Source organism: Ptychodera flava, chromosome 12, assembly GCF_041260155.1.
Source record: "Ptychodera flava strain L36383 chromosome 12, AS_Pfla_20210202, whole genome shotgun sequence".
NCBI lineage: Eukaryota > Metazoa > Hemichordata > Enteropneusta > Ptychoderidae > Ptychodera > Ptychodera flava.
The window spans coordinates 37,753,198-37,778,387 of NC_091939.1; the positions used below are offsets into that span (position 1 = coordinate 37,753,198).

At 34.8% G+C, this 25,190-nt stretch overlaps 1 protein-coding gene across 9 annotated transcripts; it reads left to right on the forward strand.

The window, feature by feature from the left end:
- The first annotated feature begins 2,758 nt into the window (after positions 1 to 2,758).
- On the forward strand, positions 2,759 to 24,975 carry LOC139145790 (P2X purinoceptor 4-like). 9 transcript variants are annotated; one of them, XM_070717145.1, is made up of 14 exons: positions 2,759 to 3,059; positions 6,016 to 6,199; positions 7,485 to 7,556; positions 7,926 to 8,001; positions 8,514 to 8,619; positions 8,951 to 9,037; positions 10,166 to 10,313; positions 12,886 to 13,016; positions 13,573 to 13,732; positions 14,284 to 14,397; positions 17,178 to 17,225; positions 19,946 to 19,966; positions 21,058 to 21,102; positions 22,387 to 24,975. In XM_070717145.1, exons 1-13 carry the CDS (start codon positions 2,923 to 2,925, stop codon positions 21,091 to 21,093), a joined length of 1,320 nt encoding a protein of 439 aa, XP_070573246.1. In that variant the 5' UTR covers positions 2,759 to 2,922; the 3' UTR covers positions 21,094 to 21,102; positions 22,387 to 24,975. The 9 variants fall into 9 exon arrangements, with proteins under 9 accessions (XP_070573246.1, XP_070573247.1, XP_070573248.1 ...); XM_070717146.1 differs by lacking the exon at positions 21,058 to 21,102 and adding an exon at positions 18,613 to 18,673 and having other exon boundaries at positions 2,760 to 3,059; XM_070717147.1 differs by lacking the exons at positions 19,946 to 19,966; positions 21,058 to 21,102 and adding an exon at positions 18,613 to 18,673 and having other exon boundaries at positions 2,760 to 3,059.
- Positions 24,976 to 25,190: the final 215 nt, after the last annotated feature.

A 25,190-nucleotide genomic window follows, 5' to 3' on the forward strand; every position in this document is an offset into this window, starting at 1 on the left:
AAATTGCATCTTTACAGTCATCCCAATATGTAGTTAAGTAATCAATAAGACTCAGTCTGATTTGTATGTGATACTCAACAATATTATAGATCCCATAACTTATAGTACGGTATAGACAGTTGCCATCATATCTGATCGAGACTATCTGATTTGTATGTGAGACTCTACAGTATTATAGATCCCATACCTTATAGTACGGTATAGACAGTTGCCATCATCTCTGGTCTAGACTATCTCATAAGGTTGGCTTTTTTTGGCAGACCCTTGGCTCGGGTTGTATAATGTCTTTACATGGTTTGATGGTTTTGGACTTTTCATTTTGGTTTTCATTGTTGTGGCCACAAAACACAGCTTCATGAAACCTCTTACTGCCACGTACATTCATACGAACAAAACCACTGGACACATTTTTCGTTTCCTCCAAACAAAGAGATATGAACTGAAAATGCTCACGAGTTTCAGTATATATTGAAGTTGTCTGTAAAGTTAAACGTTTTCCACAAGTTTGCAATTACATTGAAAGTGTTATGATCAACATCGTGAACAGTATATACCACAGATTAATTCCAAAGGTCATTAAGTATATAAATATGTAATTAGCTTAAATAAAAATGCTACATTTCTTTGACTGCTGTCATTTTATCACCACTTTTATCACCAAGTTCTTCAACTTATATATGCCTAACTGTGACAGCTCATTAGATATACAATTTGTAAATAAGCTGACATGAAAATGCAAAATATCTTTCACTATCAATCAAACAAGATAACTGTCTCATCAATACACATAGCAAGTTTCATAAACGTGTTTAGAGTCCTGATTAGGAAAGTTAGTTAAATATGCATATTAGTAACTTCCCGATGTAAAAATGCTAAAAACATTGATCATATTTCTTCGGTTTACAATCAAGATATATCCCTAATTAGAAAAGTTCCTCAAATATGTAAAATAGTAATAAGATGTTTTAAAAAATCAAAACATACTTTTGTTAATATTATATCATAGTATCGTCAATGTAGGCCTACATAGCAAGTTTCGTCAACTTTGGTCAAGTCAATCCAGACTTGTGATTTGGGAAGCTCGTTAAATATGCAAATTAGTAATTAGCTGAAGAACAATGCTGAATGACTTTCAATGTTGTTTTAACTTAGTACCTTTAATGTTCATTGCAAGTTTTGTCAACTTTAATAATATCAATCCAGATACATATCCCTAATTGAGACAGTTCGTTCAATATGCAAATTGGTGATTAGCTGAAGTGAAAATCCTAGATGACTTTTGATATTGTTTTAACATAGCATCATCAATGTATATACCAAGTTTCGTCAATTTTGATCGCGGCAATTTAGATATAGATCCTAATTAGGGAAATTCATCAAATATGCAAATTATCAATTAACTTTCATGTCACACCTTTATGTCTTTCATGGCGAATAAATCCTGTGTGATAAACATTTGTTGTAAAACTCACGGCTGACTCGCAGCGTGTTTGCAAGGTTATATCTGATTGGTCGATTGGTCGATTGTCACTATTCACAGCAACTTAGGGAGTTTATTTGTATTATTTCATTATAACGGTACGATTCTGCCAACCAATTGGATAACAGCTTCGTAATCGCTGCGAGTCGGCCCAAAACTCATCCAATTCTGTGCAGCTGTTCTCAATGTATGTCTGATTGAGAAATTCTTGAATATACCCTAATTACACAAAACTCATTTAATATGCAAATGAGAATATTAACAGCAAACGAAGAAAGTACCTAAAATGATCATATTTTGCTAAAGATTTGTTTGTATGGGACTGTTACATTAAAACATTGGAGTAGAATACGGTTTATTTGCATAAAGCCCGGGAAAATTCAACAATATACATGTATATAGGATTATATTAGCAACAGCGCTGATTGTAATGGTAAACAAACAAAAAACTGCATTAATCGAACCTTTTAGCATAATAGAGATAGTAACTGTAATTACTGACTTCTTGTCACTATGTCACTACTGGCCTGAAAAAAGAGGGTAAGTAACCTACAATCTAATAAATCAAGTAAGTTTGAAATCATGATGATGACATTGTACACTCTGAAGATTGTAGACCCTTAGCTGTTTACAGTCTCATGATTTAGCGATTTACAATCTATAATAAAACAGATGTAGTAGTTTACAAACTTTCCATGGATAGTGCTACATCAGTGTAAAACATGACGAGAATGGAAGATGATTAATGTGCGGTTGTTGTTCACCTTGAATTTAATTACACCAAGCAAACTTCTAAATAGCCAAGCCTTTCAGATCATGCAGTATCCATGTTATGTGGTTGTGCAGTTAAATTCAAGCGCTACATCTTTATGGCACATTATAGCTCCATAATATAATAGTTTTCTTTATCAATCTGGCCAGATCAACCATTTCGACACGTTTTACAATTTTTGTTGATGAATTGAGGTGGGTGGGTTATATTTTAGAATGAATTCAATGCTTCGAGGCTAGTCAACTTTTATATTTCTAATGTTCAATAAATTCTACCTAATAGTCTTACTTTACATGGAATTCGAACATTTAGACAATCCTTTTAGGTAAGTAAAAAATTACTTGACAATAACTGTTACATTTTTCAACGAAAATGAACCGACTACATCTCACACTCGTCGGCCACTCCAAAAAAATAATGGTGCAGTTCGCAGTGTACTTTCATGGCACGATTTTTTGCAAGGTCGAAGAATTTTAGGCAAAGTTTCATTGTATCACAAAATATTCAGGGTCCTGTTACGTCATTACATTGCGATCCCGCATTCTCTCGCTTTATGACGCGTGATAGGGTCACCGTGTAAATCATAAAGTTACTAATAGTAGGACTCTAGGAGCCTATGTAGGCCTAGAGCTTCTTCAGAGCACACTGACTTCCCTGGTCTCATACGATCATGGCTCCAAGATGGTGTCATGTGTTATTCGACGCGGCACTTGAGTATGATACACCTAAATATGTTCATATCAAAAGCAAGAAAGTTGGTCTTATCAACAGGCTGTTCCAGTTGTGTATCATAGCTTACATAGTCGGGTAAGTTGACATCCGCCCTGTGCGTGGGCCGCCAACCGTTTTGTCATGTTCATGCCTTCCTTTTCACCTTCACCGTATATTTGTCAATGTAAAAGCCACAGATCGAAGTTGTGATGGAAAGCTACGGCGACAGTTCACACATGATTAGATGCTGCTCGCGGCCATCGAGGTAAAACAGACCTTAGTTTCGATTGGACGTCTAACGGTTGTGCTTCGGAGTAGGTCTATGAGCCCTTTGTACAGGCTTTTGACTCACTGCAGGCGAACCGCCCAGCCGTCACTGATGCAACAGCGACGGCTCGCCTGTGTTCAGCCAAAAGTCTACGGTTGCAGTTGTCTGTTAGTTACGCCAGTCGGGATATATAGTGACTAACAGCATAATATAATATAAATCTAGGTCGTTGTCGAAACTTGAGACACGGTCTCCGACCGTTGTAGCTGCAGTGCTGCAGCACGAAGAGCTGCACTGGTGACAACACTGCAGCTACGTCCGTGGTTGGAGGCGTCGCCCCTCCAGGTCTCCAAGCTTCCTTGTTTGTGTTGGTGTTTGAACTTTGACCCAACGTCTAGCAACATCTGTTAATATGGCTCCGAAGTGGTGCGAGTTTATCGTTGCTGCTGCTTTAGAGTACGATACGCCTAAAATTGTCCACATAAAAAGCAAGAAAGTTGGCTTCATCAACAGGTTAATTCAATTGGCGATAATTGCTTATATTGTAGGGTAAGTGAACTCTCATACATGTGTCATAGCGCAAGACACCAGGCCAGGGGTGGAACACGGTGAGTGACGATGAGTAATACAGTGTACTATGCTGTGACCACTGTATAACTCAGTATGCATGACAATAATGTACTACGTCAGTGTCACATCTGTGAGGCTTTGTTGTCCGATTTTAAATGTCCATAGCTGATAAGGTTGTCATTTTACGTACAATCTGCTAGGTTGAACAGTTTTCTTTTGTAATACTCTGACACAAATTGCAATGGATACCTAACTCAGTGGGTGGTTGGTTAAATTTTAATAAAAGAGTACGTGGTATAGAGCTGCACTTTGTTTTGACCTTTGAGTGTGCACACTAGGGATGTAGACAATTTTGGTGACAGGTGGCAAAAATGTAACAGTACAGGCGATTACAAGTAGTCTATGTGCACATACAGTAAAGTTTGTGCTAGACATCCTGATGTTTTACTAAAAACTAAATTTTACAGCTGACAAATTTTAGCTGACAGACGGTTGTTTTTGCCAGCTATTTTCTACATCCCTGGCACACTTAATATGCAAACATTATGCATCCTCAGTTAATGTTAATATGCAATGTTAATATACAGGAATAGTACCTACAAATGTGACTGATATTCTTCTAATTAATACATTGCATTGGAGAGCATGACTGGGTATGTGTGGCAGCAAAGACTCATCGTAGTGTCACTACTTGATACACACATACATGAGTAGAAGTCATATGACAGCAAATAGTGGTACTAGATGTTTTCTAGCAGGCAAAACATATTTATGTCACTTTTTCATAGTGTAACTATTATGATTTATATGTTGAGGATAATGCTGGTATATTTTACACTACAGTCAAGAATTATCATTTGTTTACAAAGCTAATAGCAATATCTACCTATGTATTCTTTTAATAATAAGCCCACTGCATAACTGTTGTACTTTGTATAATCTTTAATATGTTTAAAAGCAGGTTGTCGAATGTGTATTGGGCATAACACCACATGTGTAATTTAATTTGCGTACACAAACATTTGCATGATACAACATTTATACTTAAGGTAAATTGGAATAGCTGTGAAAAGTTGATCATGCTGAACATGGAATCGAAATGGCTCCAGTTTGTCACTGATATATGTTTTGATTTTGACACGCCAAAAGTTCTTGTAATCAAAAGCAATACAGTTGGTTTTGTAAATAGATTTTCGCAACTACTCATAGTTACTATTATTATCTGGTAAGTATTTGTGAGATTTTATTTTTGATAGCCTCCACATTTGTCTGTTCACTTCAGTGTCTATCGTTTCATTTTCATAGACTTTATTGTTAATCCTAGATATGTTAATGTGTGGATTACCAGATAGTCTGGTTTAAAGATATTCTTGCACTATTTCTCAGTTATATGTTCAATCAAAACTAAGTACACCAGTGGAAACTTGCATTAGTATCTACACCAGTGGAAACTTGCATTAGTATCTATCTGTATGGTGGTAATTTTGTCATGTTGACCTGCCCAGTGAAATTGGTCCAGCAGTTACTTGTTGAAAGATAAAGGTACTGATATGGGGAGAAATAGAGATAGTGTGTGAGTTTTGGTTCAAGCCAGATCCATCTGAGAAGATGAAGTAAGACGAATTTTAACAAACCTTGAGTGATGGATATTTTTATGGGTGGTTATACTTACACCAAACGTAATACATTTATCACTTCAAATTCTAATTACTGGCTCTATTAACAGTTACATTCAATATTAGCTTTGTTCTACGAACTCCCCTGAACTCAACTAGATCTATAATTAGCTTTCATTTGATTCAGTAGTTTCTGACATGTCAGCTAATCACCTCAGATAACACAATTAGTAAAAACTAATGTTAGCATCCTCGGTGTAAGTGAAATTAATATCATGATGCTTTTCTGTACTACTACTTTATGTGTGAAATTGATGCTGTAAAACTTACAAATGGTGATAATGAATGAATGAACTTTGATGTTGGTTTTATCTGAAGTGAGGAACTACCAGTACAGTAAATATCCTATTTTAACCATGCACAGATCATGTCTTTGGGTTGGATATATAGGTGAATGATTGTGTGAGCAAGGCTTGTGAAATTCACATCATGACTCGAGATTAGTGCATTGTGCTATGATTGTGGAAAATTGCTTTGTTTCTACAGAAACATATAACCATGCATAATTTGATTAATCTATAATCTATTTATCCTGTAGGTATGTGATCGTGTTGTCCAAAGGTTACCAAGAGTTTGACAATGTAATCAGTACTGTGACAACCAAAGTGAAAGGAGTATCCTACACTAATCTATCGGCTTTAGATCCAGCTGTTGTAACAGTTGATGATACTACTCCATATGATAGACTATGGGATGTGGCAGATTACATCATTCCTCCTCAGGTATACTGTGCATGTTCACTTCAGTGAATACCATCCCATAATAGACATGGTTTGATAATGTGAATAACCTTTGACATAGAACTGCAGAACATCACCATGGCAGAATGCTTCAGATTGTATGGTTGTCACAAAGATCTGCTATCACTATGAGGAATCTCAGACTAGGAACTCCATCAAAGGAATTTGTTAGATAATATACACGGCGAGCTTTTAGGACATGGATTTTTGACCTAGAAATGTTCATCTCTGACGAACTATCTGTTATATTTCAGACCAAATTCAGAATAAAGCTAGGATCACAGTGACATATCAAGTTTCAAAGCAGTTACAAACAAAAAAATTGAAAATTAAAGATTTTGTATGCTATTGATCAATTGCTTGCATGACTTTAATAACTCATTTTGACCTCAAATTTTTGGTATATGTATATGTAGTACTCATACATCTCAGTCTAGTTGAGATTCATTTTATGATGTATAATTGTATTCAAAGACATCACCAGCTGTTCAGCATTTTGTTGTGTGTTTGTTTTTGGCAGTCAACAGTTGTCTCTGATCTATTTTGTAAATTCATTTGTGAGTAGATGCAGCATTCATCTTTTATTGATTAAAGTGTTCTGATGTTTTCTGTTATGAAAATTGTATTGCAAAGTTTTATTAAAATCATACAGAAATAATGTGTCTGCGATAAAACATTGTGATTTCCCCCTTCTTCTTCGTTAAGGTTTTAATGTAATGATTTCTACTGTCTTCCAAGGAAGCTTTCACGGTATCCACTGATTGTATTGAAAGCCAGCTATGAAAGTCACCTTTAATCTATTAGGCTTATGAAATTTGATATTTGGAAATTCCCCTCAAAAGCTGCTGGTGTCATTTACTGCTCTCCTAAAGGAAAAGATATTGAGTAATTGCAGTATTTCATTATTCTATTCAACCTTTTTTCAAGGCTGTCATCGTTTGTTATGAGTCATTCCTATCTGTTGTTAATCATGTATGGTACATTTTTCTTGTCATTATTAGTTATTCCTTTTTACAAAAGCCACAATGAAAAAGATCTAAGTTCTTCAAGCAGCAATAAGAATTGGAAGCAGACAAATGAACAGTGCCATTATGCAACTACTGTGGCACTGAATATGAAAAAATATTTGTAAATTTTTCACCATAGCCAGTCCAGTCATTGTGAAATGATTTATTTACAGTTCAGTGGTTGTTTAAAAAAAACAATCCATTCAGCAACCGCCATGCAAACCAGTATTCAATAATGTTTTATGATTTTCACATTGCAGATGCAAAATTCCTTTTTCATAATGACCAATATGATCCTCACAGTGGACCAAACACAAGGAACATGTGCAGAGGTAAGATGTGATTCCTATTCTAAAGGAGAAGTTATGGACTTTGAGCTAGACCCAAGACAATGACGACACCCTTACAAGTATTGTGGAATTGCAATAGTGATGACATGATGTTGTCAAAATTTTTGTCCACACATGTTGCAGGGATGCAGCCTTATCAGTGAGCCATTTGCAGTAACCTTTGGCAGCCCTGCTGCACAAGCTAATAATCTAATATTTATGTGTGGCCACACAGAATGCATATAGTTTGGATTGCTACATCATGTATCAAAAATGTATCATATATGTTTAGAGGATCTGCCGAAAATCATCAAACAGGCAATTTGTCTTTAACATGAAGTCACTTTATACGTAATTCATTCATTTTAACAGGATCCTGGTATGTTTGGTGCCAACTGCACAGTTGATGATAATTGTAAAAAGGGAGAGCCTGTAATCAATGGAAATGGTGAGTCCTGTGTGCACTGTGTGATTGCATTTCAACCACTACTTGTCTTACTGTTTTTGCCTGCCTGTTTCTAAACTGTAGCAACTAAAAATATACAAATAATTTATCAAAAGATATTTCAACACTTCCTGCATACCATACAGGATACATTCAATGCAAAAAGTTTAAAAGTTCAATGATAATGCATTGATGTTGGATACTGTATAGATCATTTATTTCAACCAACTACCAACAGTTAGCTAAAAGTTATGGCAATTCTTCGTTTAGTTGTCCAAATTATTAGTTCTTATCTTCAGTGGTTTTTTCAGCTGAAAATGTGTAAATTTCTTTGAATCCTATCACTCACAAATGTTGGTAGTGTACAGTCGCTTTAATATGTATCAGGATTGCAAGATACTTTGCTAGACACCTTGCGTGATGTGATAAGTTTAACTAAATCGTGTTTTGTCATATTATTAAATCAATGATGTTGATATAAGGTACAATAAGTACATATTTACCATTTGAAATAGGTGTGATGACTGGGAACTGCATAGACAACCCTGAATATGAAGGAACTAAATCATGTGAAATACTGGCCTGGTGTCCGGTAGAGAAAGATATTAAACCTGGTCCAAGGTAAAATACTGTTATTTTTAGAGTTTTTCAGGAAATAATTTGAGAAAGATATTTTGTGACAATGAAGAATAAATTATTAAAAGTTAATATCACAGAAGTGGAAGGAAAAGTGGACATACATCCATTACTAGATTCTCAAGTAAGTTTTAATCACACAGGAAATTAGGCTGAGATATTGAAAAATAAAAGGAGTCTGATTAAAGGAAATTCATGATATTTCACCATTTCTGTTTATTATGTTGTCTCAAACAGTTACTGAGCAATGATCTTTTTATCCTGCATATTGATAATAAACATCTTCATACAGTAAAAGATTCCTTTCATTCTGCAGGCTTGACAAACCAGTTTTGTATGAAGCAGCCAATTTTACAGTACTACTCAAAAATAGCATATCATTTCCAAAATTTGGATTTTCAAAGTAAGTAAAGTTTGTTGTCCACTACAGTAGTCAGAAGAGTTTTTTCTTTTCAGAAGGTTTTAGGTCAGAACGCACTATCAGGGTTTCCAACAAATGCCTTTGTATGTAGGGGAAAAGACTGTATACTGTTACAAGTTGTCCATACAACTCAAGACAGGTGTCATCACAGATATCTTATTTTATATACTTACTGACACACATTAATGGTATTCGGTCACCTGTTTTTTAATAGCCAATCACAGATTTTACGCGGGTGGCCGCTTTTTAAAAAGGGCGCCCCTGCACGACTAGCCATGGCATACTTAGCAGCGTCGTCTGCATGTCCTTTGACGTATCAAATATGGAGGACCGACAGCTACAGGTGTTACAAGGTAGTACGCTAAGCCCCGCCCCTTTACCATATATGGAATATGCAAATTTATGGTGACCGTGTACCTTTAATGTTGTCAAGCGATTGTTGTCTAGAATCATTTAGTTCAGTGAATACTCATGTATGTACACATACCATACATGTAGATTAATTGACAGACTGTGACATGATGAACAAGGCTTGTCAATTTTAAAGAAAAACTGTCAGGATTGCAACGTGGAGAATACTCGATAAACAAATGCAGTCATATAGTTGGAAGTGTAACCAGTTCACTTGATGCAGGGTAATTGTTGTCACTCTGATGATAATTGATAACCTAATACCATGGGTAAAATGTAATGTCCATCAACATTGTATGATCGTCAGAGCTGATAAAATGGGTGCATAGGCACTGGTGAATGCTATACTTATTGAAAGTGTGTAATCTGTGTAGTGCCAAACGATGTTATCACACACCACTTCAAGACACAAAATGTCATATAAGAGACAGTTTTGGAGATTTGTCCATGTTTACTGTCAAGCTTTCTGAAATACTCTTTCAGAATATTTATTTGCTCTCATAACTGTTTTCTGTAGGATTGCATAATATCTGGCATGTAAGTGTCTATTTTTGTCATGAAATGCTTTGTTATAAAGTAATCCATGCAATAGAATGAATAGATACTTTCTGTCATTCCTTCAAATTCAATCTACAAGTTTCTAGCCGTTTTCTAGAAAACAGCATTTTCCATTCCTTTTTGCATTTTCAATTTTTCCAGACGTAACATTTTAGAAAGTTCCAATGAAACATTCCTCAAAGAGTGTCATTATGATTCACGAGATCCAGATTTACAGTTCTGCCCAATATTTCGTCTTGGTGATATTGTCAGAGAAGCAGGAGAAGATTTTGAAAAATTAGCATTTGAGGTGAGGACTAGTCATCAAACCCTTGTCACTTATGTGTATTGCTTGCAGTAATACTCTCATCAGTATTCTCTGCGTCATCCTATATACTGGCACTTTTATGATTGTGAGTAAACAAGGAAATGTGCAACAGTCCACCTCATTATTCAAACATTTGAGATCACTATGACAATCTTACATCATCCTTGAATCAAAAATTTACATCTAACTGTTACATAATTATCTCACCTTTGCTGTTGTCAAGGGAAACAAATCAGACTTCAATCATTGACATGTCATTGGATTGTTGCTTTGCAACTCATTTGTAAAAAATGTTTATCCCGATTCATATGAACTTGTGTTGTGGGTGTAAAGCTGTGTAAACCCACAACCAAAGACGTATAAGCAAAATTATAAATTTCTTTCAATCCAACTGGACTTTGTAAAGCTTCGTTTTGACATACCAACTGATAGACAATGGTTCATTAAATCAAATGAAACTTGTAAGGGACAGTTTAATTTCAAATTATAATTATCTCACCTCAATGAAATTCTCAGTTCTAATTATAAACTTCAAGTCATAGGAGAACAAGTCATCGTTGATGACACAGTCCCCACTTGCTAATGGGTACTTTGATTACAGGTCCTGTGATAAAAAACTTTGATACAGATGGTACTCAATGGCCAAGAATGAGTTCCATGGTGATGAAAAACATAAAACCAATGTAGGCCACTATCCTAAAAGTCATTACATGAGTCAACTGGGAATTAGTTGACTAGGATGTTGCAAAACATTTTTTCATACTATCCTAACACTAATAGATTATCACCGGTACCATATTTCATAAAGTTTAATGCAGTATGTACAATACTATGAGATCAACATCTGTATCAAGTTTCGTCAAATTTGACGTAGTATTTGTGGATTTATCACTCTAATTAGGAAAGTTCATTACATATGCAATTACAAATTAATTAAAATGACACTGATAAATGTCTTTTTCACTGTTAAAGCAATGTGAGCTTAACATCTGTACCAAGTTTCATGAAATTTGATGCAGTATTTCTTGACATATCAGCCTAATTATGAAACTTCAATAATTGACATGATACTGCTACATGACGTGAAACAAATTGACAAGCATGTATGAAATATGTCAATGTCCTTGTACCAACTTTGAATGATACTGGTGGAAATATGTCTGAGTTATGGCTCAGTACATGAGAAAATCGTGACAAAATCGCCGCCACGCAGCGATATTTGATCTTACTATTTAAAAAATCAACACGTATATGTATGACATAAGTCAATGTCAAGGTACAAACTTTGAATAAAATCAGTTGAGACTTGCCAGAGTTATGGCTCTCGACATGAAAAAAAACATAACAAAATTGCCACCATGTGGCCATATCAGACCATATCGAGAAACAAATCAAAGTATATCGAAATACATATGTATACTATAAGTCAATGTCCTTGTACCAACTTTGAATAAATTTGCTTGATACATGTCTGAGTTATGGTTCAGGACATGGAAAATCGTAAAAAAATGGCCACAAGGCGGCCATTTTGGATTGTATCACAAAGCAAATCAATTAGCATATGTATGACATAGGTCAATGTCCTTGTACCAACTTTGAATAAAATCAGTTGAGATATGCCTGAATTGTGGCTCTGTACATGAAAAAATCATTACAAAATGGCTGCACAGCAGCCATATTGGATCATATCACAAACAAATTGACGTGCATATCTATGATATTGGTCAATGTCCTTGTACCAACTTTGAATAAAATCGGTTGAAACATGTCTGAGTTATGGCACTGTACATGAAAAAAAATCGTAATAAAATGGCCGCCTGGTGGCCATATTGGATCGTATCACAAAACAAATCAATATGCATATATATGACATAGGTCAATGTCCTTGTACCAACTTGAATAAAATCTGTTGAGATCTGCCTGAGTTATGGCTCTGTACATGAAAAAATCAAAACAAAATGGCCGCCTGGGGGCCATATTGGATCATATCACAAAACAAATCAATGTGCATATGTATGACATTGGTCATTGTCCTTGTACCAACTTTGAATAAAATCGGTTGAAACATGTCTGAGTTATGGCTCTGTACATGAAAAAATTGTAATAAAATGGCCGTCTGGCGGCCATATTGGATCGTATCGCAAAATAAATCGATGTGCATCTGTAGGTCATAGTGCTATGCCTTTGTGCCAAGTTTGAACAAAATTGGTTCAGCAGTGTCTGAGAAACTGTTGATGACGGACAGACGGACGGACGGACGCACACACGGACGGGACCCAATCTATAAGTCCCCGCCGGACTTTGTCCGCGGGGACTAAAAAAAGATCAAAACTTACAAAGTGAAATACATGTAAGTGTATGAGGTTTAGACTGTGTGAGTGATACATACTGGATTAAATATTGATGTACTGTAACTTTTTACATGTTATCAACTTATTTCCAATAAAAACAATGTTAGTTTGAATATTATATAGAGTTATTCCTTTCTGTTGTATCGTTGAGGTCTATGACAGGGTTGAGTTATAGGTTTTTTATCATTAATCTCTTATTACAGGGTGGCGTTATGGGTATATTTATTGAATGGAATTGTAATTTGGATAAAAGTGGAGATGAATGTAAACCACACTACAAATTTCGTCGTCTTGACAATCCCACCGCCAAGATTGCAAAGGGCTTCAATTTCAGGTAAGTCATAATACCATACTGTCCATTGTCCTTGTCATTTGAAATTCTACTGAATCTAATCTGAAAGTAACAGCTATAGTCAGTGTGTACCGTACAAGCACCGTAAGTCTGATCTCAGTCAAAAGTGATTGCTCAATTCCTGTTTGGTACTTTTTCAAGGTCATGTAAATGTATGCATTAGTGGCAAATTTAGTACCTACATTTGTAACCTTTGAACGAAAGTTAATAATTCAGATTGGCTGATAAATCCACACAGGTCATGATAAAACACAGATTTTCCTTGAAAGCCGTATATTTAAACCTTTAATAATTTCAAGCCCCTTGATATTGTGCCAGTGGGGCACAAGCCCCTTTTATGTAACATCATGGATGAACCACTAGCATACATCATGATATCAAGTTCCTAGGATGAAGAGAGTGTAGGTAGATATAGCTTTAATGGAGTGGAATCTGCATAACAAACTCGAATGTTACCATCATCATGGTGAGTTGATGAAGTGTGAATGAGGGGAGTTCACCTTCACTGCTAATGGAAATGTATAATTATCATTCTCAGGTTTGCTTACAAGTATAAGATAAATGAAACTGATGAATACCGAACACTAACTAAAGCCTATGGCATACTCTATGAAGTTGTCGTCACCGGAGAAGCTGGCAAATTCAGTGTCATTCCTTTATTTTTAAACATTGGTTCTGGTTTAGCTCTTCTATCTCTGGTAAGTGATATTTTGATACTACCAGTATTTTTTCTCCTTTGAAACTCTGGTATCTTCCTGTTAACTCTATTAGCCTCTACTTGCTTTGTGTCCATTCCTTTATGTACCATCACCATCATACTGCAATATTGCAATGTCTCATTTTCATCGCCCCTAAATTTTTTCAAGGTTTTTAGATTCTTCTCAAGTATATGGACTTTGCTGTTTTTCATTAAAATATTTTAAATAATACATGAGCTCAACTACCAGTACGTAGCACATATTAAGTCTGTGAAGCCAATGATTAGATTTGTGTTAATCTTTCCATGCCCCCAAAACAGACATCATTTCTTGTTAGGTAATATCTGTATGTGTACATGTATGTAACTTATGATCTTTGTAAATTTAAACCCCTTAACTACCATTTCCAATGTTATCCCATATTAAAAAAGATAATGTGAAAATATGCAATCTGGAATGTAACTCAGTATGGAGTCAGAAATTGTGGCAATTTCAAGGTAAACCGCATGTGCTTAGACTAATATCTAGCATTTGTTTGGTCTTTTCTTCAGGCAACTATAATGTGTGATATTGTAGTGTTGTACATTTTAAAGAAGAGAGAGTATTACAGGGAGCATAAATATCTCTATGTTGATGATTTAGATGATGCAGCAGGGGAATATAGGGTAAGTTTCTTGCATTTTCTTAATGATGTTACATTCAGTGAGTTGACAGTTTGGCTGTGGCTTTCAATGATAAAGTCCTTGGCTTTCAATGATAAAGCATGTGGCTTTCAATGATAAAGCCTGTGACTTTCAATGATCAAGTGCGTGGTTTTCAATGATAAAGTCTGTGGTTTTCAATGATAAAGTCTGTGGTTTTCAATGATAAAGTCCTTGGCTTTCAATGATAAAGCCTGTGGCTACAAATGATAAAGCCTGTACAGAGTTTTCAGTCAAGAATGTTTTGCAGACAGAGAAATGTATTTTATAAGTTGAGAACAATGCAAGACAAGGCCTAGTGGGAAGTTTACAGGATTTCTCTGCCACACAACTTTGAAAATATCTTACAAATTTTCAACCCTGTATGTTCAACCTGATAGAGACATCTGCTGAAAATGTTATTTTCAATGACAACATAAACAAGATCATTCAGTATTACTAATGAATCATGAGACTATCAGGAAAACAAATCGTTAAATTCAATAAAAGTAAAATCAGTAGAACTGGTTTTCCAAACCTGTTTGCAGTATTTGATATTGATCCTAATGCTTGCTCAGCTCTGACAATGCTTTTTTCAAGTCAACCCAATGTTTATGTAATTTTGCAGAATGAAATTTTCACCATTACTACACAGTTTGATATTAAAATTCAGTTTTTCATATTAAAGTTTCACCAATACAGTCAAAGAAGAAAATAAAGGGACTAAAAACTGTGTTTCTGAAAGGTCATCTCCAGGTAATTTTATCTGGTGTAGAGTCATTCTGCCTTTGTATGCAATTTTGATTGTAGGGAAACTCTGAATGTTGACTTAAGCTACTCAAAATAAAGGCCTGTGGTGACACAGAGTTGACCTTGACTTACCGTACTTCTGGGCATCTTATCACATGCAGATATATATTTAATACGTCGACAGATACAATGGACCTTATGTGTCTCACATGTACTATCTCACATGGAAAACTTCTGTAGAATCTTTAATTTTTCAGTATACCACATAGGGAATGATTAAAAGATAGCAAAACCAACTATGTCCAGAGTTTGACGACTAAAAATACTGCTATATCTGTGGTAATATTGCATAACTTAATCATATTGTCGTTCACAAAAGACAGGCGGACTTTCTGCAATTACTGATATACTGTATATGATACAGCCAAAGGAATACACAGACCTCAAATGTTTTGCAGGGACGATGTCATTCAAGATTGTTGGAGTGGTGATGAAATATGCTTGTAAGAATTTAAGGGGTGAATTTTCTCACTTTCAGGTAGAAATAGTGTTTGAATGATGGTGAAATATGGTAATTTGTACAATTTTTGAAAAGTTCTCGTAGATTTTTGGTTGAAACATTTTCTTTGAAAGCACTTTACAATAGCTTTTTTTTTCTCATTTGAACAAGAAAAAATCAATGATGTTGGAACCAACGTTCCAATATTCCTTAGAACAATTTCCTTCAACATTTGTGATATTGGTCGGCAAGGATTACTCCATGTTGATTTGTGCAAACGATGATGATGATGATTTCAAAGTTGTTGGTTAAAACTTTCAAATCATGGTGTCTATGTGATATTTCTTGCATAAGACATGTTAGGTATACTCTAAAAGTATATTTTTTCAAAATGTTAACCGTGTAAATACATATATGTAAGATGATTTTCTATGATTACATGAAGTTCAAAAGTATGATAAGAGGATTTCAGCAAGACATTTACAGTTGTCTATGCAGTAAGTCAGTTCTGCTATACACAGATCTGACACAAAGAAGCAGTAAATTTATTGACATGAGGCTATCAACAAAGTCACTTGTTCATACATGCCTAACATACCAACATACACTGAAGTATGCACTTAAGAGAAAACCCCATCACATTAAAGAAGCACCAGAATAAGTTTGGTACCAACGGTGAATTTAAATATATCGTAAAACCTGTACAGCCTGCAGGTTGTTATCAGTGTCTATAGACATGTAGTACTGGGGGCTTAAACACCATCATGGTCAGACCATTCATTTCACAGTACCTCAACTCAATAATCAAAAACAATGTCTGGGTTGCAGAGACCATTACCACAAGAAAAGTAACTATTGCCACAGCACATCTTTGGTTTAATACAGTACACAGTCACCATAGTGGCTATATGACAGAGTAACAATGAATATAGTAAATTTGACTTTTCTGACAAAAATGTGACTTAATTTCAACTTTTAATATCATGGGCCTTATGCTTCACAATCATTGATATACACAGTGTGAAACACTCAATAAGTAGAGGTATGTCAATTACATGTATGGGAGGATGCAGAGGACAGACACTGACAACTTTGATACAGGATTTGGTAGAGAGGAATATCCAAGATAAATCCAAGCTTGATGTTCAGAAAAGCTGTGATATACAAAGTAGTGTTACAGATTAATACTTTCACTCGAAAAGGTTAGAAATAACATTTCTTTCACTAGAACTGTGAAGTGAACAGAATATTATCCCTAAATTTGCCAGTGGCATCATATCAGATGGTGAATAATGCATGTCATGTACTCCCTGGTATTTTTTTCACTCCGTAGGCTTTGATGTGTTTCCATGAACACGACTTTCAACACTCATCAAATCTGACATTAGCATTTCTCCTATACTGAAACTAATACTCCATTTGCGCTATTCTGAAACTAAAAGCTTCATCTTTACCACTAAAATTCATGTAAATTTTATGGTAATGTTTAATCTGTATGTATATGTGTCTTCTGTAGGAATTTGATAAGAGTGAAAATGATGCACCACCTAAACCTATCAATCAGGTTTGTCTTAATCTTGCTTTCTTTCTCTAATTCTTTGGCTTAATCTTTTTCAAACTCATCCCAGACTCTCCAAGTAATCCTAGTTTTCATTAACCATACTCTGTCCATGTTATCTCTATTCTGTCTCATTCAGTGTTTATTGTTTTCATCCAGATATATCCAATTCTTTGTTACTTGGCCTCTCATTCTGCATTGTAATCTGAATAAGGAAAGGTACAAGTGGTGTGATCTTGTGTACAAGTGCACGTTTATGACAGAGTAACGCTGGTAGACAAGTGTAGACAAGTGAATTTGACTCCCAGATAGGACTGATCTTGCTTCAAATTTTTAAAACCCTTTATGACTTTCAATGTGGAATTTACCAAGTGTAGGTGAACAAAACAAATTCAAACTTGATTATTACAACGATTTTCTCACAAAGGATATCTTTGCACATCATGCAAAAAATGTATTATGGATCCTTGGTAAGATGTAAATGAAAGTTCTAAAATCTACTGTCATTGAAGCTTTGTTTAGATTTAGGGATCTCTGGTACAGTATGATCATGTCAATTAGTACTGCTAGATTGGGCATAGAGTACTGCAGTTGGCACTTATTTCAAGCCATACCACTTGTCAAACTTTTATGAGAGGAATGCCCAGAAATGTCACCTGGTACAGTAATGTGTTCATGTTATACTTTATTTCTATGATTTGATAAACAAAACATGTACAGTGGCATCTCTTGAATCTAAGATCTAATATAACTCAAGTGATACAAAGCCTTTAATAGCTTATATTGTAAACATCTGTAATCCTTGTTAAAGACGGTGTGTGTTTAGCTAGTTAAGGCATACACAAAGTGACATTTCACAGTGCATACACAAAGTGACATTTCACAGTGCATACACAAAGTGACATTTCACAGTGCATACACAAAGTGACTTTTCACAGTGCATACACAAAGTGACATTTCACAGTGCATACACAAAGTGACATTTCTCAGTGCATCTTGCCATCTGATCCCTGTGAGTCCTCAGAAAAGACAACAAGCAAAGTTGTGAGAAAGATTGTTAAAGGCATGGTTCAGGCATCAGATTGTCTTGCCAGGAAATTTATTTACAAGATTACAATTTCAGTGGAAAACAAAAGGCTCTGACACCTTCATAATCCTCTTACAGACAAGAACAAACTCGATCCCTGGGATCGAGTCCCCTACCTTTAAGGAACAAAGTAGAGATGTTAGTGAAGAGTGTAATCACAGTGATAGAACAGCCATTGATGTCTAATTGTAGATTCATATATCCTCAGTCTTTTTGTTATGGCTTGACTTAAATCGTGTAACAATAGTATTGGATTTAAAGAAAGAAAGAAATATGCTTCCTGTTTTCCTTTGTTCTATTTTCCAGAATGTGAGTTTTGTCAATGATGACTCATCGAGTGCAATTTAGACCCACTTTTTTATCAAAGGTTGGTTTCCTAAATACATATGTAATGCCCATTTTAGGCTAAGAAATATTCTACATTGATAATGTAATCATTCACTCAAACAAAAGCTTTAATTTGATGGTTTAACTTCCCTGTATAGTCCAGGCCCAAAGTTCAGCAAATCTATTTTCAATCGGAACTTCTTTTTTCATTACCCAGTGACTAAGGATTTCTTCCATAGATTTCACTGTAAAAATAACATATGTTGATAATTGACGTTCATGCCATAGATAGCAAGTGCTAATGAGCCAGGCAATTTGCAACTATCTGTCTGGGTTTCCTGACTATCTATAAGGGCATTACTTTGTTGTTTATACTCTATAATAAAAATGCTTCTTTAGGAACTGCTGGTTAATCACGCTTTTGTCAACCACATTGTTGTTCTATAAGAAAACAGCCAATTCGAAAAGCTGCAAAATAATTACAATCAAATCTGTTTTAGTGGTCACCTTTACCGAACAGTTACCTCTTTGTATATTGGTCACCTTCTGGCTGTCTCATAGCATTTTACCTGTTAAAGGGCTCTCCATAGAACTGCCACCTCTCTCTTGTGGTCACTGGCCATATGTAATTGCGTCATTTTGGTACAAAAGATGTGTATTCTGGTCAGCTGGTCCTGTATTTACTTTATACATGTAGTTGCAATGGTATTCACTGGTCCTCAAGACTTGGAGCAACTGTTCTGAGGAAAAATGTCAGGGTGTCCATGACCAGATCTTCAATGCAAACCTATGACCATACTACATGAACATCAACATTGGCCTTACAACTATTCATGTGTTTCTCATAGATAATGATGAGAACTCAAGATATGTTTAATTACATCACAACGATACATCATCTATACTCACAATATGGTGTTTGATCTCTTGTGAGAACCAGACATACATGTATTATTCTAGTCCAACTACTGTCGTATGCTTTTAAACTTTCATCGCAATCTCTCTGCAAGAAAGCATGGTTTCAATTGAACTTGCAATTACAGACACCTTACACAGTTGGATATGAATGTTTCCTGCTCTATAAAACTAATGAGCTACATTGTAGCTACGGAATGAATTCACATATTTCTACCCAAGCTGTTATTGAAACTAACAACATGTTCCTGTCAATGTGTATTCAAAAGCCCTAGATAAAGCATTTTCAGTTTCTTCATCACATCTCTTGATATCTTTTAATCAGTCAAACTTTGTTCGATGTTCTGTAAAGTATTGTTTATTCTCTTTATTGTTACGTCTTCTCTAATTTACATAGGCTATGGAACATGACATGCAGGTATGAACTAACACAGTAAATTACACTTGGAACTAATACATGTGGTGCTCTTGTTGCCTGCACTGATGCATTGTGGGTATAACATTTGGCTGTGCAACATTTTCATGGGAATGCTGGTGATATTCATTGTGTATTGTTTAAGGTCAAGGTGGTGGGTCAAGGTGGTGGAAGATTTGTTGTCATCATGCCTGCTTATCGCACTTATTCCAAGGCAATAGCAGTAATCAACACAGATTATTTTGACTGTGAAAGGTTGCATGTCAAACATGCATTTCATCAGGAACTGAAATCTCTCAACATGCTAGATGTTCTCTATTAATCTTATCCCAATTCATCTTGTAACCAGCAGAAATTTACACTGTGTTTCTGTGCATGCCGGTGCTCTTTTAATCTTTCAGCATGAGCATTGTATCATTATACACTGACAGTAATGTGCTCTATTTTCACAATTTACAAGTGGAAGTTCATGATATGACAACATCATCATCATAATCGTCATACAATGCTGTCAGCAAAGACAGTGAGACATTATAGTACATGGATCATGTCTTTTTTTTGTGATCCATTTACCAATGCAATGAAAGACAGAATTTATAAAGAAACAACCAGAAAATTTGCTTTCCGAATCATCCTCTTTCTTTGTTTTTATGTTGTTTATAAACTTGAAAAATCATGAACTTGTATGAGTGACATTGATTGTCAACAGTTAGCATTCAGAATGTGAACTGGATGTGGAAATAACTTTTACAAAAATAAAAGCAGAGATTTGCAATTAGGGACAACTGTGATGATTAAAGAAAAGCTAGAGTTGCTTGCAGTTGATGGCATCATAACAGAACAATCTATACTTATGCATTTTGTAATGTCACTGTCCATATTAAGTCAAGTACATTGTGACATTGCTTTTGGTATATACATGTTTACATTAATCACAATCAATACCATACTAAGATGTCGCAGGCACATCTCCATGGAGTTGTGGTCTTAAAGTTTAAGGTGAGGGGACAAAGCAATGAACTACAAAAGCAAGAGTGGATTAAAAAGATTATGATCATCTGAAATCTTTTATATTTTTATTTGATACTTCAAAGTTCAGTGAGTACAGAGATCCGTCCTTATGCACCTAGTCCAAAAGGGTATGTATACAAATTGATATTTGCATCCAGAGAATTAGTCTGTCCAATATAAGTTAAAGTCTGTGACGGAATCACTGTCTATAATCTTTTGCAATCTTAATTGAAGATGAATGTATTATTCTTGTCAATATTAAAGCTGTCCCACTAGAAAGACTTTAGTGTTGAGTATCATCATAGAGTTGTCTTACTACCACTGTAAGGCATGATATCACTGTGGGGTTATTTGAATATGATCATATCCAGTTTAAAATTGCATGTCACTGGAGGATGTATTTTCATGACAGATTTTCACCAGAAATTTACATTACTTGTCTTGCGTATGTTAACTTTGATGTGAACGTTATCCGAGTACAGTTGCTTCCAAGTGCCAGACAATAGACAGTAGCATGGTAAATCCAGGGTGTATACAAATGTGGTAAAAGGCACTCTTCGTAACCTGTAATTGATAATAGTCACATGGAAAATGGCAGGATCAAATTTTTCTAAAGGGTTATTTCGGCTTTGAAATATCCTCTGGGGAGACAGGAGATAGTGTTCTTGTTGTATGATGAACATTGCATTGTATTTCGGAATGTTGTCATTGTTTTAGGTGATGGAGGTTGGTATGCATGTAGCATGACCAACTGTGGGGATGACACTTGTTTTGGAGGATGTTGACAGAATGGTGACATAATTTAGAATTCTAAACACGTCTAAGCAAATAAAATAAAGAGCTGCTTGATATAAGCCATAACTGGGTTTCATCCTTTGAATAATTATCTGTAAAAATTCTGAAAAACTGATAAATGCATGTGTTATCTTCTTAAAATAATATATTTTGGAATGGCAATGGTCAATGGTCTGTCTTTTTTCCCTTAAAGAAGTAGCATCTATGTTCTATAGGTTTCTTCAAATTTCAAAGTTTTGTAAACAAGAGGGAGACTTTTATCCTTTCATTGATGTTTTTTCAGTCAACAGTATTGGTAACCTAGTATGCTACAGCTTACCTTTTACTGTTGGAATGGAAATAAAATAATTCAGATTGATGAAATTCTAGATCTGTCAAAACCAATGTCTGATGAGAAACCATAATTTAATTACATAATTACAGTATTATTTTGCCTCTTTAAATATCTGAAAATGTAATATTGCTGATACTAAAGGTTTGTAACTTCTAAACGTCAAACTATGAAATAGCAGCATTTGTTTCATATTCATTACATTAGTTTCACATCTTTATGTCAAGAGTAGTTACTCTTGGTTGACTGAAGTAATCACTCAAAATCCTATATTGTATTTTTTCAGACAATGTACAACAGCACGTCAGATCTTGATGGAACAACAAGAGGATCATCAGAATCATGAGAAATCAAATCAAGGAGATAGAATATTGACATCAACAATCAGACATCCTTCGGACTAAATATTGCAAAGCTCTGTATGGCGTACATGAATGTACATTGTATATAACATCATTCACCATTCAGGGATCAACAACTCCATTGATCCAGGGTCAGATATTTAGTGAATGTTTTTCCTTTGTCATTGAATTCACTAATATTGTGGTTTGATGGGCCAGTTTACTGAACTGTATGTCAGACTGGTAAACTAGGCTTGAATATCATGGTTTTGAAATTCCTTGGACTTCAAACCACCAAAATTACCCTGTTGTGTTCAACCAACCAATCTTTCTACCCAAAAAAATTAAATTTGCATTTGTCAAATTGTCCAAGAAGCAACAGAATAATTGAGTACGTTGATTTCAAGTGCCTGGAAGAAGATAGTAGCTAGCTCCACATTAATTAATGAGTACTATGTGTAATATGTTATTCGATAAAATTTATTTCTTTGCTAAACATGATGAATCATCAAGTACTTTAACTGTAAGTTTTAGTATGTAAAAATCATCTTGCCACCATTATATATATATATATATATATATATATATATATATATATATATATATATATATATATATATAATAGATAATATATATATATATATATAAAACACTATGGAAAATCCAATCATTCATTTGTTCAGTAATATTCAGAATAACCTACATCAACTTTACTTGCATGAAAGATTAATGCACAAATATCAATCCTTTGTGTGAATTTGCTTTATTATATTCAGCTTCAACAGGAGTTTATCTCCAAAAACTGTTTGGGATTATCTGAAGTCTCAATGGATCTTGTGAATGAAAGTTAAGTCATGAGCCTTCCCCACTGCTGCAATGGCTGATTACTAAATGAATGATTGACTGAGTACATAAAAAGACTAGAGGATGGCACAAAAGCCAAACAGATGTAGCTGTATCATATTGCAACAATCATTTAGATTTGCAACATTGCTTCCCAGTGAGGGGTACTCCACTAAAGCACTGTAGGTAGGTTAACTTCACAATTTTGACAAGCTGAATAATCATATTTAAATATCTACAAAGTTTGATAATCAGATCAGAATGCAAAAGTCAAGCTCTAGTGTATCAGTACTCCATAGATAAAGACTGTGTGCTGCCTGGTTTTAAATATTACTTTAATTATTTTGGACGATGTGCATGTTGAAGTATTGTACCTAACTCAATTTTGTACGTAGTAGGTTATTACTGTCAACCTGTACTGTTGTAGCTATTCATATGATGAACATAAAAATATTTGAAGTTAATTTCTATCATTTAGCTGATCCACAGAGTGTAAATCATTGCATGGTGAGTTTAAGAACATTTTTCCACCATTTCCCTGACACAAGGAATTTCTTGAAGAAGGGCAAGATAGTCTTAGTTGTGCAGACTGAAATGTATCAAATTACAAGATTGTAAATTGGGCAATCACAATTTCACTCTTCACAGTAGTTGAAATCATTTAAATGACCATTTAAAGAAATGTAATCTTGATGTACATGAATGAGCATACAGAGTATATTAGTAAAAAGTATCATCAGAATATGGTTTTAGGCAGAAAATAATATTTTCACTCTCTGTTTAATATGTGAATTTGTACCCCAATGAATTCTGAAAAGTTTCGTAATTTGACTCAATAAATGATTGAGTAGGCAAGTATAATATGGACAATGTTCTACCTATGTATTATACCATTTAAAAAGTACACAATTTTTCTTGTTGGCACTATCGTATGATTTTTTCCTTGTAGCTAGATGTCATGTTGAACACTTGACATATACAAATGAACTGGTAAATTTCTGTCACCAGCCAAGTTTTGTATGTATCTTACAGATAGCATTTTGCCGTGGATGTTACATAAACTAACCAAATTTGTTTTCCTGTGTCAACTAACAATCAGTGTTTCTTTGCAAATGACAACCCTCCTGATAAGTGCAGCTGACAATGTCATTGACGCTATTTGTATCTGTCTTTCTTATAAAGATGAAGAATTTATGCTCTACTTAATGCTCTACTTACATAAATCCATACAGAATATTGATTTAAATTTTAGGTTTGTAAACCTGCTTGTAATGTACTTACATGTAAGTGTGATGTGTATGCTTGAAATAAGGACTTTATGGATTTATTCAGAAACACTCATCTGTCATGTTGACTTTTCTCCGTGACATTCCATCCTTTGTTTACCTCTGCATCTTGCCTGCCTGTTTATCTAGGTGTCATGACTTGTGTCCATCTGCAGTGTAAAATATTTTCATTTTGATCAAATCTAGTGCCTCTGTTCATGGATCTTACTTAACTCATTTTAATTGTACAAAGTCAAATTTGCAAATAGGTAATTTTCATCTGAGGGTATCAAATGGTACAACTCTTAATTTACCCATGAATGTACTTTGCATTATGAAATGATGTTGCATTTTATATTTTATATAGAAAGGAGTAAATGGTGAATTAAATAAGGATGTGGCATTGTATTGGGTATTTGTATGCAATTAATGTCAAGATATTGTTTCATTGTGTTTTGCATGCTGAGTAGTGATATCTCCGCTGTCTTTGGTTGACAAATCTATGTTTTGCTTAAAGGGACATAAGCTGTAACTTGTGGCAAGTTTTTCAGTATTTTGCTTCTGTATATCAACTACCGCGTCTGACCCTAATCCGTTTCTCATACTGAATTTTCAAGTATTCTTTTTGTCAACATAGCTTG

What these genes read in the sequence shown, in the direction of transcription:
- LOC139145790 (XM_070717142.1), top strand. Translation starts at nt 2,923, where the DNA reads ATGGCTCCAAGATGGTGTCATGTGTTATTCGACGCGGCACTTGAGTAT. An exon ending in GCCTGTAATCAATGGAAATG is followed by an intron (nt 8,002 to 8,513) that starts GTGAGTCCTGTG and finishes CATTTGAAATAG; the next exon opens with GTGTGATGACTGGGAACTGC. An exon ending in CACCTAAACCTATCAATCAG is followed by an intron (nt 17,226 to 19,945) that starts GTTTGTCTTAAT and finishes TAATTTACATAG; the next exon opens with GCTATGGAACATGACATGCA.